The sequence below is a fragment of the Marmota marmota genome, unplaced genomic scaffold, assembly GCF_001458135.2.
Source record: "Marmota marmota marmota unplaced genomic scaffold, marMar, whole genome shotgun sequence".
NCBI classification, from domain to species: Eukaryota; Metazoa; Chordata; class Mammalia; order Rodentia; family Sciuridae; genus Marmota; species Marmota marmota.
The window spans coordinates 27,736,817-27,755,890 of record NW_026000211.1 but is presented as its reverse complement, the minus strand read 5'-3'; the positions used below and the strand labels follow the sequence as shown (position 1 = coordinate 27,755,890).

At 37.2% G+C, this 19,074-nt stretch overlaps 1 protein-coding gene and 1 long non-coding RNA gene across 3 annotated transcripts in view; both read left to right on the top strand.

The window, feature by feature from the left end:
• The window catches only part of Cpe (carboxypeptidase E), a 112,313-nt gene that overhangs the window by 296 nt on the left and 92,943 nt on the right, over nucleotides 1-19,074 (top strand). For both annotated transcript variants that reach the window (XM_048791716.1, XM_015486242.2), the window contains exon 1: nucleotides 1-254. This exon is cut by the window's left edge. In XM_048791716.1, the coding sequence (XP_048647673.1) occupies nucleotides 1-254 (254 nt within the window). The remainder of the gene's footprint in view (nucleotides 255-19,074) is intronic.
• On the top strand, nucleotides 381-2,872 carry LOC125612840. The gene is made up of 2 exons (XR_007343320.1): nucleotides 381-2,292; nucleotides 2,759-2,872. It is a non-coding gene; the product is annotated as an uncharacterized LOC125612840 (long non-coding RNA).

The window sequence follows — 19,074 nt, the reverse complement described above, 5'->3', positions numbered from 1 at the left end:
CTGCGGGTGGCTGCTGGGTGCTGAAGCCCAGGAACCCGGGGCGCCCGCGGCGGGCATGAGGCGGCGCCGGAGGCTGCAGCAGGAAGATGGCATCTCCTTCGAGTACCACCGCTACCCCGAGCTGCGCGAGGCGCTGGTGTCCGTGTGGCTGCAGTGCACCGCCATCAGCAGGATCTACACCGTGGGGCGCAGCTTCGAGGGTCGGGAGCTGCTGGTCATCGAGCTGTCCGACAACCCTGGGGTCCATGAGCCTGGTAAGGGCGATGCCCCCTGCGAGCCCTGGAGGCGTCCCGGAGGGCGGCAGAGGGTCGGACTGGTGGCGGTGGGGGACGGAGGGAAAGGTGGGCCCAGGGGTGCCTCCTGGTAAGGGGTGCCTAGCGTAGGTGGGAAGCGGAAGGCGGCTGGAAATGGGGAAGAATCGGACCTAGACCGCGGCGGATGGCCGGGAGCCTAATCTCTGTCCCCCTCGCCCATCCCCCCAGCCCCAAGCCACCACCACAGCCCTTACGGCCACTGTTGGGTGAGCCCCAGCGAGAGAGGCTGGAGAGGGTGGGGGACAAGAGTACGGAGCAAGCAAATCCCCGTGCGCGCCAACCCGGCGGCCACTCTTACAGCTGTATCAAGCACCCCAAGGAATGATTGCGAGTCCTCAGGAAGGCGGCCGCCCGTCCTTACAGACAGGAGTGGAAAGATAGGGTGCAGAGGGCGGGGTTTTAGAGAAAACCGGGAAAAGTCATTTATCATTTGTTGCCTAATTTCCAGAGCATCAGTTTATTGGATGCTGTGGGCTGGGCGTCTCCATCTCTACCTGTACGCGCCGTGTTCGGCACACTCACTGCTTTGGATGCTCAGGAATTTTAAGGATACTGCCAATCTGGGGCCTTGGTTGTTCAGACACGCAGCTCTTCCTACCAGGGTGGAAAAGTGGTCTCTGACAAGCTTTCAGATTTTGAAACTGCACATGACTTAAGGAAAAAGGAGTAGTCCATTTTCTCTGCTTTAACCACGTTGGAATGAACAGTTTGTGACTGGATTTTATTTCAAATGTTGTTCCCAGATACTGATCCTATGCACCTTCCTTGAGAGTATGTTAAAGCATATTTTAATTTATGTTAAATGCCGTTCATTTAGTATTAGTGAAGAGGTATTTAAAATGTGTTGGAGCTTTAAAAATGTTTCTGCTTTTTTGGAAATGAGGTAGGCCTGATCTTCCTTCTGAGAGTAAAGGTAATCTGAACCAATGATATCAGCACTCAATGCTTTATTATTTTTTAATGACAAAGAAAGCAAGAAAAATAGGATAACCATTCTTAATGCAGTGCCAGAATAGTTTTATAATGATACATGAGAACCAAACTAAGGGATTGAAATTTGTGACCAATAGAAACATTTTGATTTTGTGTAGCATATGGCTTAATCAAAAATAAATCTTTAGAAAATACTTCTTACCTTCAAATAATGTAAACAAAAAATAGTTCTTACCTTCAAATAATTCCTGAATAAATTTGCTCTCAAAATCCTGAAATGAGGCCCCAGAAAACATTAAATGCAATGTACTCTGGCAGAATTCAGCATGTAGAATTGGAAATTTGGAAAATTAGTTTGATACTGCTATCTGAACACAAAGAAAAAATTTAATGTGATGACTCACTTTCACCTAAGTCAAATAACCAAAGCCAAGACATCCCAGACAACTAAAGCTAATCTAAATATTTTTGATTCTCCTGCTTCCTACTTAATTAGAACCCTTTGTTATTTTACTTTTTTTGTAAATTGCTTCTTAGAGTTTGATACATTATTATTTCAAAGAGATTATGTGAAAGTTAATGTTTATCTTGTCTTGTTTCAAAATTAGAAATAAAATTTATAAGTGATAATGCTGTAAGGAGATAATATGCTTTTGAAAATGAATATAATGATTCTTTTGCTTGAATATCTGGAATGAATAGATAGTCCAGCAAGATTTGCAGATCTTTCTTGTAGATTGCAAGCTCTGTGAGGTATGGTCTGTCTCCAGCACTCAGTTAGGGTATGGCACACAGTGGGACTGAATACACATTAGAAATAGTACACATTATGGAAAAATACTCAACATTATCATAGAAAAATGATCACTGATGTATAACTAAAAAGAACAAATAAAAAAGAAAAATGATCAGTCAATATCTGGGCAACATAGTATTTATAAAAAAAGTTTTATTTCTCATTTCATTTACAAAGATACTCAGAATGTTGTATAATATGTGCTTTGCAATTCTTTATTAAATGCAGGAAACTTAATTTTAAGTTCAGGTATTACTTTACTAATAGAATACAAAACGTCCATTGCATTTTTAAAAATAAAAAACTTATGAACTAACACTAAAACACTACAGGGTGATTTTCCCCTCTGCTCCCTCTTCACGAGGGTAAGTAAGCTAGATATCTGTAGGCTACTAGTAAATGTAGAGATCTGATCGGTATAAAACTTTGATAATTCTTTTGTGAATTAACTTTTTAGGAAGTTTTGGATAAAGAAAACATCCAACATTCTTAAATGGCCTTCAAATTCCTTTTAGATTGATCTAGTTTAAGAAATAAAAAAGAAATATCCATATCTAGTCTAAGATAGGAGATACAAAAACATTTAGTGTTTTTGTTTTTTTTTTTTTTTGGTACTGGGGATTGAACCCAGGGATGCTTTATCATGGAGCCACATCCCCAGTTCTTTTTATTTCTTATTTTGAGATAGGCTCTCACTAAATTAATTGAAGTTCAGGTATTACTTTACTGATAGAATACAACATGTCTATACAAAATGCCTTGATCTTTGGATCCTCCTGCTTCAGTCTCCCAAATCACTGGGATTATAAGCACGTGCCACCATGCTCAACACATTCGGTGTTTTTTTTTTTTTTTTTTTTAAGCACAATGTGTACTCAAGGTGAGTCAAGTTCCATGGATTATCTAGAAGATATTGCTTGCCCTCGTGAGAATGGAGAGTTGGGGGTTTGACAACATAAAGGTATGTAGGGTGTAAGAACAGCTGAGAGAAGACTGGAGAAAGCAGTTTAGGGACACTAGGCTGGAGGACTGGGTTTTTGAAGAGTGTATGAACAGAAGACCAGAAGGGTGCAGATTACTGAAATTTCTAATCCCCAGTATTGCTCAGAAAGCCCTGGAAAGACAGCAACTGCCTTAATTACTTTTCCCTTATAGGTGCCCCCCCCTTTTGGTTTGTTCAAAATAACATTTTTGATTCAGTTTTAGGAAATAGTGTTTAACTTCATTTCATTTACTTGACTGAAACTCTGATGAAGTTGTTATACTTTATTTTCTAGCAAGAGAGAAGTGTGGAGTTTGTTAGTTTTCTTAATCTAAATTCTTTTTCAGAATTCATAAAAAAAAGTAGTGAGCTGGAAATGTGGCTCAGTGGTGGAGCACTTGCCTAGAATGGCAAGGGAAAAAAAAAATAAAGTAAAGAAAAGAAGAAGGAGGAGAAGGAGAAGAACCTAGCTATTTTCTAAGGATTTAGGTAGAATAGTAGAAGAACTCTAACAAAACAAAACAAAACAATATAAACTTGAAGTGCCTCTCCCTGCAATCAAACCTGCAAGAGGTTCACTTGGTGAGATTAGCAATTTATGGCCAGATGTTTGTTAAAACCACCAGTTATCTTCCTTAGTTGAAAGAAATGATCTCTTTGTTTGGTATACGCTGTGCGGTGAACTTGAACTTATCTTCTGAAAATGATTCTCTCAGATATTCAACATTTGAAGTCATCAAAAGGGAAAGAAAATTCCCTTTTTAATGGACGAGGGATGAATATCTATACCTATTGTCTCAACACCATAGGAGTCAGCTTGATGTTTGACTGTCTGAAATATTCATAAAAGAAACATCTATCAATTTCTGTCTAAGTAATGAAATCTGTATTTCCAGAACTTTCCTATCAGAGTTAAATACAAGTTAAGACTCCTTTGTTTAAAACATTGATTCTTTCACATGTAGTTTAAGATTGCTTCTTGGAAGTGAATCTGATTTATAGCTGAAATGTTATCTTAAACACATTCTTTAGAGCATGGATTTTCCTTTCTCAAAGATTGGAATGATTATTTTGGACCCATTCCCCCCCAAAATCTGTTAAAATTTAAAGCGTGTGAATGCCAGTATGTATTTGCCAAATATTGTGATGGAACATTTAATGCTGGAAAAATTTCTATACAACTTGAAAAAAAGAAATGGAAATTTAAATTATTTGTATGGCCTCTTTTCCTAACAGATTAGGATGTATTCATGTGAAATATTATAACTAAGTAACATTTTATAGTATGTGAAGATAGATATTAGATTCTGAAGGAGAATCTGGATCAAACCTCACATGGTCAAGAGTTATTTTTAGATCTGAATGAGTCACCACAGTGTTGCCAGAAGTAACATTCTTGATTGACTTGTGATTGGCTAATGGAAGAGAGGAGAAACTAGATTGGTCCCTATTTTTATATCCTGGGCTCAGACAAAACAAGAGACTTTCTATGAACCTGGTTTGAGAGGTGGTCAGTGAATCATCTGCCATCTTGGTTTACCATGAGGGGTGAAATCCCCTCCTTTAGGAAAAGGCATAAGGGGTGACACATTAACCCAGCTTTTCTGGAGTGTATTTGATAGAACGTTAGTTTAGTATGATTTGGTAAGTATTAGGTAAACAAAGATAAATGAAGTTAAACACTATATTTTGCAAAATTCATTATAGTCCTTAATATGCTAACAGACATGGGGCTGGAGTTGTGGCTCAGTAGTAGGCTCTTGCCTAGCATGTGTGAGGTGCTGGGTTCGATTCTCAGTACCACATATAAATAAATAACTAAATAAAATAAAGATCCGTCAACAACTAATAAAAATATTTAAAAAATATGCTAACAGACATTTCCAAATTTCCATGTTAGATGCATATAATGCAGTGCTTTCCAATTTTCTTTGACAATAAAATCTTTTCTTTCTTTTTTAAAGGAGCTTGTCATGAAACGAATATCATCCTACCTTGAGATACAGGATTAACCCATTGTTATTGATCATCATGTTATTAAGGATTCATTTGGCAGTTCTCTAGCAGGCTCTTCAGGAGGACAATGAATGTCTTTTCTCCTCCTCCTCCTCTTCCTCCACCTAAAAACAGCTAGAATGTGATTTATGTACAGTAGACTCTAAGATATATTCATTTAATTCAGAGCATGATTCTGAGGCGATGAGGCAAGGACAAACAATTTGATTGACAAGATTAAAGTTAGGCTAATGCATTCCAATTCTATTCTTGTTAAGTGGCTTCCTGATTTTAAATCCTGTTTACCATTTTCCCCCATCTATAAAACTTTACCTCACAGGATTGCTGTGAGGCCCAAGTAATACAGGATATATAAAAGAATATAATGAAGTTGCTTGCATCTAATTATTAATAAGATGGGCTAATTTGTAACAACTTTTCTTCCCTTCAGTTGCTCTGCAAAATGTGCTCCATGGGCTTTTATTTAGACTAGGAGCTGTTGCCGATGTCATCCTAAGGCATCTGCTCACCTTTTAGGATGATATTGCACAGACCTAGTTGACAACTCTAAAAGTGTTCTTCCCTGCTAATACTATTTTCTTGCACACAAATGTTTGTCTTTTACCAATTTTTAAAATGTGGGACATTCCTTCTCTTCTTCCTCTTTGACATCCTATTTTGCTTCATAGGAACCAAATGTTCATCATTATCTGAGAATGTCTTTCTGGTTGTTACTTTAGGTGGTTAAATAGATCTAGGATGATTTGAACATTTTTATTGGCAATCTAACTTATTTTCCTAAAAAATTTTTACAATGAAAGTGCTTAGATACTGATTAAGTGGGGTTTTTCCTTTGGGTTTTTGTTGTTGTTGTTGTTGCTTGTTTGTTTGTTCTTTGGAGGGCCATAAGGTAAAGGTATACAGTATAGACTTTGATGTCAGGGGCCATAAGTTTAAATCCTGGTTCTTATTTTTCAACTGAGAGCTCTTAGGAAAGTCGATTTCTCTCGTAAGTCCTAAGTGTATCATCTATGGAAAGAATATGATGTGGTAATTAAATGAGGTGTTAAATATGAAGTTTTTAATTCAGTGTGTGGTAGCAGTTAGTATTACCTCTATCTGGCCCTTTTCACTCTTGGTGTGTGTGTTCCTTCAGTAGATTATAAGTTTGTGCTAAAGGATTGCATTTTGTTTCTTTATCACAAATGTGATACTATGCTTAGGACATAGTTGTCACTCAGTGAATATTTATTGAATAAATGCAATTTCTCAAACAGATAAAAGTGCATATGGTAAAACAGAGCCATGGTGAAGGTCGATGTTGACATTATCCGTGTTAGCCTGCCAGAAGTGTGATAACAAAAAAGGAGATAAGTGGTATTTTCCGGATGTGTATGCTTATACCTAATTGTGTTCAATCTAGGTTTGCATAAAAGAGAAATGCACCAACTACTGTCTTCTCAAGTTTCAGGGATGCACTTGCTTTGTTATCTGTAATAGCTTCACCAGTAGGAGACACTACCTCTTGGCCTCCTCATTCTTCACACATTTTAGACAGTTAAGCTCTTTCTTAAATGTTAAATCCAAGTTTTAAAGATAATCAATCAAAATTTATTTATTGAAGTTCAATCTTTAAAGAATCTTCCTGAGGCCGGGTTGGTGGCACCCACCTGTAATCCCAGACTCAGAGGTTGATGCAGGAGCAGGGCTAGTTCAAAGCCAGCCTCAGCGATTTAGCAAGACCCTCAGCAACTTAAGGAGACTCTGTCTCACAATAAAAAGATAAAAAAGAACTAGGGATGTTTCTTAGGGGTAAGACGCACTGAGTTTGATCCCTAGTACTGGAAAAAAAAATCTGTCTGAGTTTTTAGTGTTGCATGCTAAAAATTGTGTGCTTGTTTTCTTTTTAAAAAAATGTTTTAGTTGTTGATGGACCTTTATTTTACTCATTTATCTGTATGTGGTGCTGAGAATCAAACCCAGTGCATCACACATGTGAGGCAAGTGCTCAACCACTGAGCCACAACCCCAGCCCATGTGTGCTTGTTTTTAACACCGAAGTCATGTGTCTCCAGGTCTTAAGTTTCCTTTTCCTCATGAAATGGTATTCAAATTGGTATTCAAACCAATGGACCAAACAACCCTAAATACACAACATGTTTAAATGCGCTCCTTCCTTCTCTTCCCATTAATTACAGGAATTGCCTTGGGTTCATTGCTCTGCAAATGTTTCTTTTAAAATTCATGATATGGTATTTTGCAAGCTCTTTCTATTAACAGCCAGCTCTTTCTAATAAAACGTGGGCAAAGAGGACAGCCCATTTATGTTTCCAGTGCATTTTATTATTTCAAATGATCTACCTATGGCCAAATAAGTAATCTTTGCAGGATAAGGTGGCATATGTAGAGTATCACTGACCAACTCTTAAACAAAAATAAACTTGTTAATTGTGATAATACACCCTGGAACAATTTTCCACTGCTAGTAAATATTTTGCTTTTTACAGAAACCTGTTTAACTATAAGCATCATAGTTCTGTAACAATAATTAAAAAACCACCAGGCATGGTGGTGCATACTTGTATATCCAGTGGCTTTGGAGGCTGAGGTAGGAGGATTGCAAGTTCAAAGCAACCTCAGCAACTTTGTGAATTTCTGTCTTTAAATAAAATAGAAAAAGGACTAGGGATGTTGCTCAGTGGTTAAGTGTCCCTGGGTTTAATCACTATATCAAATAAATAAATAAAATAAATAAATAAAACCCTTCATCTTAAGACATTCCAAACAAGACTGGTTATTTTAAAAAATGGATGTAGATCATTTATTTTTTTTAAATGAGCCTAAAGAAAACTTTTAACTTAAATTCAGGTTGCTAAAATTCCCTTGCTGAGGTTATGCATGTCAAGGTAATTGGGAGAAATGATTACTTCATTTATTTGCTCACCGCAGGCAGCTCCTCATGTGTTCTGATCCTGAAGTGAGGGTTTTTAGTTGGATCTAACCTAGTTTCTTTCCCTATATCATCTAAATATTTAAATCCAGAAAATCTTTCCTTGGCTATGCAGCTGTTATTCACTGTGGTTGTGTAATTTTTTTCCCCCAAGAACTATATCTAGAGCAAAGTTCAACAACTTTCTTAAATCATAACCCTTGACCATGAAAAATTTCAATAATGAAATGATAAATTTGGGGTTGTTACCCAACCAGTATTTTAATAACCCTTTTCTGTTTCTCTTATCTAGCCAAGGAGTAATTTCTAAGACAACCTTTTATAGTAACCATTGTGAAATATTGCTATGTGGCATTCCACATTGAAATCAGCTTTCAGGGGTAAAAAGAAAATGTTGGCCTTTGTTAATATGAGTAATACTTCTGAATTAATTTAGGGAATATTTAATGAATACACATTATATGTATGCCCTTCCTTCCTTCCTTCCTTCCTTCCTTCCTTCCTTCCTTCCTTCCTTCCTTCCTTCCTTCCTTCCTCTCTCTCTCTTTCTCTCTTCTCTCCCTCTCTCTCTTCCCTCCCCCCCCCTTTCTTTCTTTCTCCTGGAGATTGGACCCAGGAGTGCTCTACCACTGAGCTACATCCCAGCCCTTTTTATTTTTAATTTTGAGACAGGGTATTGCTAAATTGCCGAGGTTGGCCTCAGGCTAGCAGCCCTCCTGAAACAGCCTCCTGAATCCCTGGAAATCATGCCCGGTTGCCATTTTAGTTTATCTGTCAGTCACCCTTGAAGGCAATGCCTTCACATATCTTGGGATGTGTTATTTCACTTCTTGCTTTGGATTCGCTCTTTTACAGTGGGTGCAATTAGTTTGAATACTGTATAACCAGTGGGTGCATGACTTGATTCTGCACAATGTCTGCTGCATATAGATGCAAGGGTGAAATGTTTTCCCCCTCCTTTCTTGATGTAGCAAATATGATGACAGCATGTATGGAGGAAACTACTGGAAATGTTAAAGACATTTGCAAAAGAGAAAAAAAATTGTCCTTTTTGTGTTTTAGGGGCAGTGTTGGACATCTGATTTTAAAATACAACAGTCCTATTGAAATAGTTTTCATTGTCTCAAATTGTGACATTGCTCAGCACAAATTTTTCTTTTTTAAGTTTACTAGTAAAGGAAATTGGTTTTATTCATTGTGGGAACTCAGTAAATGTTAAGCCAGATTCTCAGTATAATCAGCACCATTAGAATTAATTTTGCATTGGGGCTGGGGATGTGGCTCAAGTGGTAGCGCGCTCGCCTGGCGTGCGTGCGGCCCGGGTTCGATCCTCAGCACCACATACAAACAAAGATGTTGTGTCCGCCTAAAACTAAAATAAGTAAATATTAAAAAAAAAAAAAAGAATTAATTTTGCATACTTTCAAAAACTATATTAACCTGGCAAATCAACAGGATCTTTAGAAAGCTTGTGCAAAGACAAATCAGCTTGCTAAATGCATATTCTCAAGACTTATATTCACTTTTCCAAAAATACTGAAACGATAAAAATATAATAGATAGTTCTCATGTGAATACCAGTTAGACATATGAAGGATAATACATGTAGCTATATATACTGAAATACTATATACACATATAGATTTTGATGGTGACAAAATAATTGGGAATAAATAAATCATCTCAAATTATTTTAAATTTCAAATTGGTTTAAAAGTATTTATAGATTTCACTTACATCTATAAAATAGCCTCTTTTTTTCCCACTCTTTCTTTATTCATGGCTATTATCAGGAATTGAGAGCTTTCTCTTTTGTATAAATTGTTTATTATTTTATTATTTTTAAAAGTTCTTTCTCAAAGTCCTTTTCTTTCAGGAAGTTTTTTTTTTTTTTGTCTATTATTGTCTTCTCCAAATTTGGTCAGATATTCTACCAGGATTTTAAATAGTTGGGCTTGAATTGCCTTTGTTTTTGTGAAGATGCTTACTGGGTACCCTCTGGAGTAGGTATGGAGAGTGTAGTGAATATTAAAGTGGTTCCATGTTTTTTTTTTTCTCTTCCCTCCCTGTAGCTTTCCTACTCTTTTGTGGTTATTAAGATAATGAAGGAAGAGTGGCTCTGCATATTAATTGGCAGGCTTTTGTCTGAAGAACTTGGGTTATAAGCACATGGGATGTGTTCAACACATTTACTGCCAACCTTTTATCCATAGCTGTTCATCTCTAGAAACATCCTCCAGTTTGGTCCTATATTAACAGTAGCTCTGTATCTGTCATGTGTAAGGAATTAGATTATATATGTGTGTGTATATACACACACATATATAATATTTATAAGAACTTGACGCACATAGAACTTTTCTTTTGTGGAAGCGCTTAAACAACAACAACAACAAACAAACAGGGACTGGGGATGTAGCTCAGTGGAAGGGCACTTGCCTAGCACATGCAAGGCCCAATGTCCAATTACCAGCACTGCGACAAACAAACCAGCAAAAGTCAAACACGTAAATTTCTTTCTTTTGAAAAGATGATCTTGTCAGGATGATTTTAATTTCCTCCGTACAAACATGCACATAAATTTTTGTTATTTAGTAGGTGTACTAAGGATAGTTATACTCTGAGAGAGGTTACTTAAGGAGCTTGTTTTTTTTTTTTTTTTAAGGGGATTATTTTTAAGAGGTTCTATGGAGCTCCAGAAGAAACAAGTGTTAATATAGGCCCATCTTGGTATCAGACAGGGACAAGCTATCCGTACCTAAAAGAGCCTCATTTCTTCTAGTTGATGTCCTTAACACTTTCATATTCATTTCTGACAAAATCGTAATTGTAAAATGAGGCTTCAAAAACATGGCTGTAAATTCATTTACAGTTCATGATTTGAATATTGCTTTCTGTAGTTTTCCTTCTCTCTGGAGGACCATCCTTCTTGCTAATTTCTTAGCCAAACATACTAAAACTTCTGCAAGATTGTGGAACTTATAATCATTTATGGATTAAATTTTCTAAAAACACCTGGCAAATAAACTTTCTTCAAATGTCATTAAAGGAATACATGAGCAAGTCAAAACATCTAGTGAGAATCAGACTTAAAATTAAATTCAGGACATATTTTTTGTAACATTGGTGATTCATTTTCCAAGTTGCTAAATGATAAAGTGATGTGTCTTCCTGTTTCTTTCTTTTTTTTTTTTAAATTTGTTAAGTTGTTGATAGACCTTTATTTTATTTATTTATATGTTGTGTTGAGAATCAAACCCAAAGCCTCTCAAACCTGCTAGGCAAGCACTCTACCACTGAGCTACAATCCCAGCCCCTCCTCCCATTTCTTTTTTTTTTTTTTTCTCCTCCCATTTCTTAAGAGGAGGTGTCCTACCCTGTCTACCCTCTCCTGGAACCTAGATACTGACTACACATTTTGCTGTGTATTATCCAGTGTATCTACTGAGTCTGTAGTAAGCTCTCCATGAATTCATGAATGAATAAATAGGCACTTCAGAATGAATGACGCACTTGTTGGATATGCAGATACTCTGCCATACCTTTAACTGAGGGTGAGCAAGCATACCTCTTCTTGCACCTGCAAGCCAAATAGTATATCAATGAACAGTTCTGTTCTCCTTTCCTGGGAGCTGGAAGAGAAGTGGGTCATCTCTGCCACAGTGCCTGACTCTCATATTTGGTTCCCAACAGGATCCTCTGTTAACACTCTACCCTAGGCTGGTCCTGTTTCTTATTCTGGTCCTTTCTACATAGAGCCTTGGCTCTGTGTTGCCTCCGGATCTGCTTCTTATTAAGACATGGGTCCTTGTTCTATGCTGAGCCACATCATTCTGGCTGCTTTCTTATAAGAGAACCAAGGTACTAAGGGCTTCCAGTTATCAGGAGGACAAACCTGGAAGTTGTAAAGGAGGGGTCAAGGCCATGAGTGACTTTTAATGACATTTATCGAATATCATTTTAATATTTGTAAGACTTGTGTAGTCCTAGCAAAGAGGATGAAAATGAAAAGGAAGAAAAAAAATTTTTTTGAATGAGATGGAAAATAATCGTTTTAATGGGCTGGGGTTGTGGCTCAGAGGTAGAGCGTGGGGCACCTAGCATGTGTGAGGCACAGGGTTCGATCCTCAGCACCACATAAAGTAAAATAAAGACATTGTGTCCACCTATAACTAAAAAATAAATATTTTAAGAGCCAAAAAAATGCAAATTAAAGTTAGCCATATAGTCACCTGGGAGGGAATTTCTGATTCTAATTCAATTTGAAAATGAAGTAGTGATAGAACATAGTAATAGTACCAGCTTTCCTCCCCACTCCCAACCCTCCATTATCCTTGGGCAGGTAGTTCTAAAATTGTGTAGCCTGACATGTTGTTTTTCTTTTGGGGAAAAAAATCTTTAACTTCAAGGAAATTTAGAAATAACATGTATGTAGTTAGAATTTTAAGTACTTTTAAACCATGTCATGTTTAATAGAATTGAGTGCATTGAATTTAAAACATTTAAAACAATTTGATTAACTGAAAAGGAAATCTCCTTTTAAGGTGAATAGAGAATCTGCCAGATTTCTTCATAGAGTATTAAGAGTTGTAAACAGAACATAACTGCTTATGGAATAACTAGGATTTTGAGTTTACAATTTACAACCCAATAAGTTGAGTATTATTTAAAAACAACAAATTAATTTACAATTCTCAATAGTCACATAAGTCACTCTTCAGGACATCACAAAAACTTGCATTGAACATTGGTTTCTGCATGCAGTGATTCAGAGCGCAAGCCTTTTTTTTTTTTTTTTTAATGTTGCCAGTGATTGAACCTAAGATTTTGAGCAAGTTAAGAAAGCACTCTACCGATGAGCAACATCTCCAGCCCTCAGAGCTCAATTCTTAAAGTAGGGAGGTTTCTTCTGAAAATTTTTTTTTTGCTATTTCTTGATTTTAAATGCATGAGTTGCAGAAAAATTTGGTGGTGTTAAACATGCAAAATATCCTATAAAAATGCATCCTTCTATGTGTCATTGTAGAAAAGGGTTGTACAAGCTTTCCTCACATTAGCTTTTTTCAACTTAGAATAGCATCTGGGTTAAATGTGTCTTGGAAGTGTTTCCTTAAAGCACATAACATGTCTTTGGTTGGTTCCAGTGTTCTGCTGTCCATTGTAGTATCTGGGATTAATTGAGCTTAATGTTTTTATGAGTTAAATCCAGTTTTATGCACTTCTTAAACTCATTGCAGCTCCTAATTTGCTCTCCACTGGTCACTATGGACCATTAGGAGACACATCATTAAAAGAGTCTATGAAATGTATTTGTGTCTAAATTAGTGTGTTGTAGATTAAGGACAGCCCTGGGCTTTACTCTAACAGTACAAACCATGAACTATGTAATAATTGTTTTTAGCATTTTTGAGACCCCTTTTCCATTATTTCTAGACTTCTGGGTGCATTCTTTATGGTTGAATCAGACTATTGAATAGATGGGAGTTGGAGGCATTTTGTAATAGTTTAACATTTTCCTTTCTGCTTCAATTCTATTTCAGTTTTCACAAATTGTATCTTAAAAAATTACATGTAGCTTTAAGGAGCATCAATTTAGTGTGAGTTTGAAGATATTTTTCATAAGTATTTAAAAACTTGTATTTTTGTTGCTATTGCTGTTTTAATGTCGAAGCTGAACGTGTTGGTTGCTACAATTCTGTGACCAGGGAGAGGTCTGTATATTCTGTAGACAGGGAGAGGGAATAAATGGGAATGTTTTTCTTGAATGAATGTACAGAAGGCTGAGAGTTACTGGTATTTTCTCAAAAATTCATTGGATGCAGGTAATGTTTTTATGGACTCTATAAAGACAGTAGCATAAGGAAAACATTCACACTTTGGCCAACTTTTCCAAAAAGCCAAGAAGGCTCTAATTTTTAAACCATGCCACATTTTCCATGATGTTCTTAGTTCTTAGACCAGGGTAGTAAGAATTCTTTATTACAAGAAGGGCCCTTTTAACAACTCATAGGTATAAATCACCCTAATTGGACAGATCACCAAGAAAAATATAAAGACATTCATTTACCTGATGTTTGGAAATACTAGTTCACGTTTGGAAATCAAACTCTGAGTAGTAGAGGGCAGTAAATAAAATACTGTGTCTTTCATTCCTGAATGTGTTATTATATTTGTAGTTCTGACGTTCTTACTTAAGAATAATAACTAAGTGCCTACCACATGAGTGACATTCTGTAAATTGAAGACATGTTTCAAAAAGGAGAAACAGGCAGCAGTGTTTTACCAAGTACCTAGTAGGGAGGTATTGAATTTTTTTCTATTGGAGTTGAGAGGGAGAGGAGAGGGAGAGAGAGAGGGAGAGGGAGAGGGCGAGGGAGAGGGAGAGAGAAAGTAGATCTTTCAAAAGGAGCTGGGGATTTGAGTAGGACTTGAAAGGTGAATAAAATCTGTAAAGTAAAAGAGAAGTTCATTCTGCCAGTAAAAGACCATTATAAAAGACCATTAATGATTCTTGTGTGTTTTTCTTCATTGTCCTCAACGTGGTGACATATAAGTGTTCAAAACAGATTATACCAGCTAATTACATTCCATTAATGTGAGAATAAAATGTTGGGGTTGTTGTCCTTTGGGGGTCAATTTCCCTCATCAGGATAGTAAAACTATTTGGGATAGAGAGTAAATCAATATTTTATTTATACATATTCAAATAAAGAACATACTAAAATATGATTATATTACACATTATTTTTCTATATTATAGTATATAATTATAAACATAATTATATTAAATATATATTGTAGTATAGTAAGCAATAATTGGTTACCAATATTATTTCCTAGGTAGTTATTATTGAAGACTCCTTAGTAAGTCACGGAGTAAAAAGATGCTCAATTTGTGTTCTGTTTCAACTATGCAATTAAAGCATGATGTTTAGTGCTGGGTGCTGGGTGCTGTGGTTTGCGCTTCTTGACTTGGAAGGCTGAGGTAAGGAAGATCACTTGGGCCCAGAAGTTCAAGGCCAGTCTGAATAACATAGCAACAAACACAAAACAACAATGACAACCAAAACAAACAAACAAACAAAAAGAACAACAACGAAAGTGAAGTAGTTGAGTTTCTAGAGGAAAATCCAGCCCACAGCTTTTCTCTGCGAATTGGCAGCTGCTTTAGAGCATCCATCCAGCTGCATTTGTCTATCACTTGAATAATGATCATATAGTTTGTCAGATGTTTTGGGGAGAGAAATTCACTGTGTGGAAATATTTAGTATTTAACTAATTTTTCCAATTATAGGTTTTTGATTAGGGTCAATTTATTTTGAATCACTCCTAATGTCGAAACCAATCTTCATTAGTGTTCCATAGAATTGTGAAACATTAGAATTATAGATTTTTTTTTCTAGCTGAAAGGAATACTCTCATTTTATAGATGATTAAACTGAGCTTCAGAGAGAGATTCAATGACCTGCACGAGGTTGGGAAGCCTAGGGTCCCTGGAACTCATTTCCTGGTGTTCGGTTGGGTATTGTTTTTAGAGCATGTCCTACCATGATGTACACAGAGGGGAGTGAACACAAATGTTTCTGACGTGGCTGTGAACTGTTTGTGTGGACCCGTCGGAGAGAGTTTACTGGAATGTAACTTATCAGTATGTTTTCCATTCCTTAGAGCAGAGCTTCCTGACCTGTGTGCTGTGGATGGCGACGGTTGTGCCAGAGTGGGATGGACCAGGGCCTGGGGTAGTGAAAAGTCAGGAAAGGATGGAAATAAATCACTCTCGCATACCATGAGCACCCGAAGAAAATGTTATTTTTCTTGGCAGCAAAATCGACTCTCTAGGAAGAAACAAGCTTTTGTTGGAAGATGGCTCTGATGAACTCTTTGGAGGGCTGGGCCTTCAGGGCTAAGGAATTAGCTAAATAGAATGAAAAGAGAGGCTGTGGGGAGTCACAGAGGAAGAGAAAGACTTAAGGGATGGGGACTCAAGGGAAACTGTGGGATAACAGAAATGTTGGATGGGAGCATCAGCAGAATGTACCAGGCTCCATCATGTTTTGTGGAGAAGATTACAGGGTGAGGGGTGGTGGTGGTGTAGGATGAAGGACTCAATCTTGCTTCAGAAGAGGCACTGGTAAGGTCTGGGGGTGTGGCTCGGTGGCTGAGCATGTGCTTAGCGTGCACGAGGCCCTGGGCTCGATCTCCAATAAAAAACAAAAACAAAAATGAAAAGAGAAAGATAGTCATGGGGAAAAGCTAAGACTGTCCATGGGAGGACAGAAATTACCATACAATTATGAGAACTTATTAATGGGGATCAGATTCCCACTATGCCACAGTAGATTCTTGAAAGAATTATATGAAAGTAATTCAGGGTGGGAGGATAGAAGCCAGGCATCTCCCATCTCACTTAACTCTAAGTGAAGGTTCCTGTTATGTATTCCAACCCGGAATCCTCGCCCCGGGGAGAATATGAACTGGGAGAGGCCCTCTGAGGAGGGCATTGTGGTTTGTAAGGGTAACTCCAGGTTTGTGTGCATCCCCTGCAGAATGAATCATGGGTTGTGTGGTTGGAGGTTAGAGCGGAGAATATAAATAACCAAAATTGGGTGAGGTTTCCTTTTAAAAAAATAGTACCTGTGCTGACCTGTTCCTACGTCTCCATAAATGTCAATGTGTAGAAAGTCATTTGTGCTAAACAGGGAATCATGTATTTGTTGAGAATGTTTTCCAAGCCAAAAATCAGCACACATTTTCTCAAAGGATGTTATTCCATATTTGAGACTGTTATATAAAACTCATGAAAATGCTATAAGAATTATTGATATATTGTATATTTGATAAATGGCATGTATTAAGATAAGAACTATATTTGGAATAAAGGCTCTCCTTAAATTATTATAGAGAAATAGTATGCATTATTGTAAGCATTTAAGAATACATATGAAATACATATAAGTGAAATTTTTGTTTTGATTTTTGCCCCGTGAGAAATTCTACCAGATGGATTAGATGATAAATTCTGTTGGAAATTTATAGTCAGTATATGAGTAAGTAGAATATTCCAATGTATTCGGGCTGATGTTTTGGTGAGAGGGTGTGTACACCTATCATCAGGCAAGGAGCTAATAAGGCAATGAAAAAACTTGAGACAATTTTACAGCTGATTTGGGATGAAATAACTTTCTTTTTGATTGTCATATTATTTCTGGTGGGAGTATTGGTCTGGATCCCTTGCACTGTTGCTTTACTCCCTCATTTGATCTGTGTATAGTCATAACAAGAGTGTCAATAAGGGAGGGGGCCCAGAGCCTAATCACACGTGGGATTAGGAAGAAAAGGTGAGGGAGAGTTCTATGTATATCGAGGGTCAATGAACAACATTGGTCATGACTTGGTTGGTCCATTTTATCAGCATCTATTTCTTTGACACACCAATAAAAATAATAACTTTTTAGGGTCCACCTCCACATTCTCATAAAACTTGATTTGAATGAAAGGAATGTGGACTAACTTTGATCTTGTTTCTTGCTTCCTATTAAATCTATATTCAGCCTAGAAACTAAAGTCAGCATAGGGTAAAACTTGAAATTAGAAATTCTGTGCATTATAAGTAGTTCAAAGGTGTTTATATGTTAATTCACATGTAGAGAATTGTATAGGACTGTTGGGGAATTTTTTTTTTAACCTTTAGAGAATGCTCACTGGCTACATGTAAGACTTGTAGATGCCCCAAATACTTCAGAAGTGGGATTATTTAATAAACTTACATTGAAATGGTTTTGAACCCAATCTTGCACCTATGGGGTGAGGCTATGCTAATTCGAAAATGAAGAATCTTACCTTCTCTTTGTTCCTTTTGGTACTGGGGATGGAACACCAGCTCTACCATCACTGAGCTATATCCTCAGCCTTTTTTATTTTTTACTTTGAGACAGGAGTGTCACTAAATTTCCCAGGCTGGTCTGAACTTGGGATTCTCCTGTGTCAGCCTCCTGAGTAGCACTAATTATAGGCATGTGCCACCATACCCGACTTCCCTTCTCTGAAGTAAATAAAAACTAGACTGACTTCTATCCACGCAGTTAAGACCACTGCTGCAACTTTTTTTCTTACAAAAAGGGGTTTCCCTAAAGATGTTCCATTTGCTTTTTTTTTTCCTTCCTCCAAAGGAGAAACTGTGTGTGCTGTGAAACTTGGAAATTTCAAGTTTAGCAGACTTTTTATGAAAAAATGCAATTCAGATCATCAAATTTGTTCTTGGCACAGTAGGGCTGTTGGTCCCTTGGGAATACATTACACCACATCCCTGAACAAGTTCTTGCTGGTTTCAGACCCACTGTGGTTTGTGGCCTGGAGTCTCTGTGTATCTCCTACAACCTGGATCTGAGAAAGCTCTTAAAAAGTGACCTATTGAATTTTGTAAATATCAGATAAGAAAGTAACATAATGAAGCTGGCTAAAAAGATTATGGCAGACCAAAATAAAACATTTGAAATAAAAGGAGAAAATGAAGCCAACTGGAAACAAAATCATTAAAACATAGTGTAAGTTAGAAAACAAAGAAAGTAAAGCTTCAAGATTAAATAGTCATATAATGTTGCAAAGCAAATATGAATTCACTTCATATTTTTGTTTTTACTTAGATAATGCTTACTGTATACCAAGCACTCTTTAAAATCTTAACTCAGCCTCATAACCCTGATTATTATCCCCATTCTAAAAATATTGAGAAACTGAAGCACAGAAAGATTGATTTGTTTGAAATCACAGATGGGTAAACCTGTGGAAAAACCAAGTGGCCAAGCCAAGAGTGGAATATGTGGATACATAGCTACCCTTAAGTAAATTCATGGGATCAGTATGTTAGACACCTCCTTGCTCTCTCTTTTTGCCTCTGAGGTTGGCTCCTCTCTTCCTTCTTGAAAGGAAAGTGACCACAGCACTTGGAGAGACCAGGAGATCTTTATTGCAGCAGTGCAAAAGAGGAGAAAAGAGAGAGAGAGAGAAAGAGAGAGAGCGAGAGAAGAAAGAGAGAGCAAGGGAGAGCGAAAGCAATAGAGGGAGACAGAGATAGCAAGAGCAAGAGAGCAAGAGCAAGAGAGAG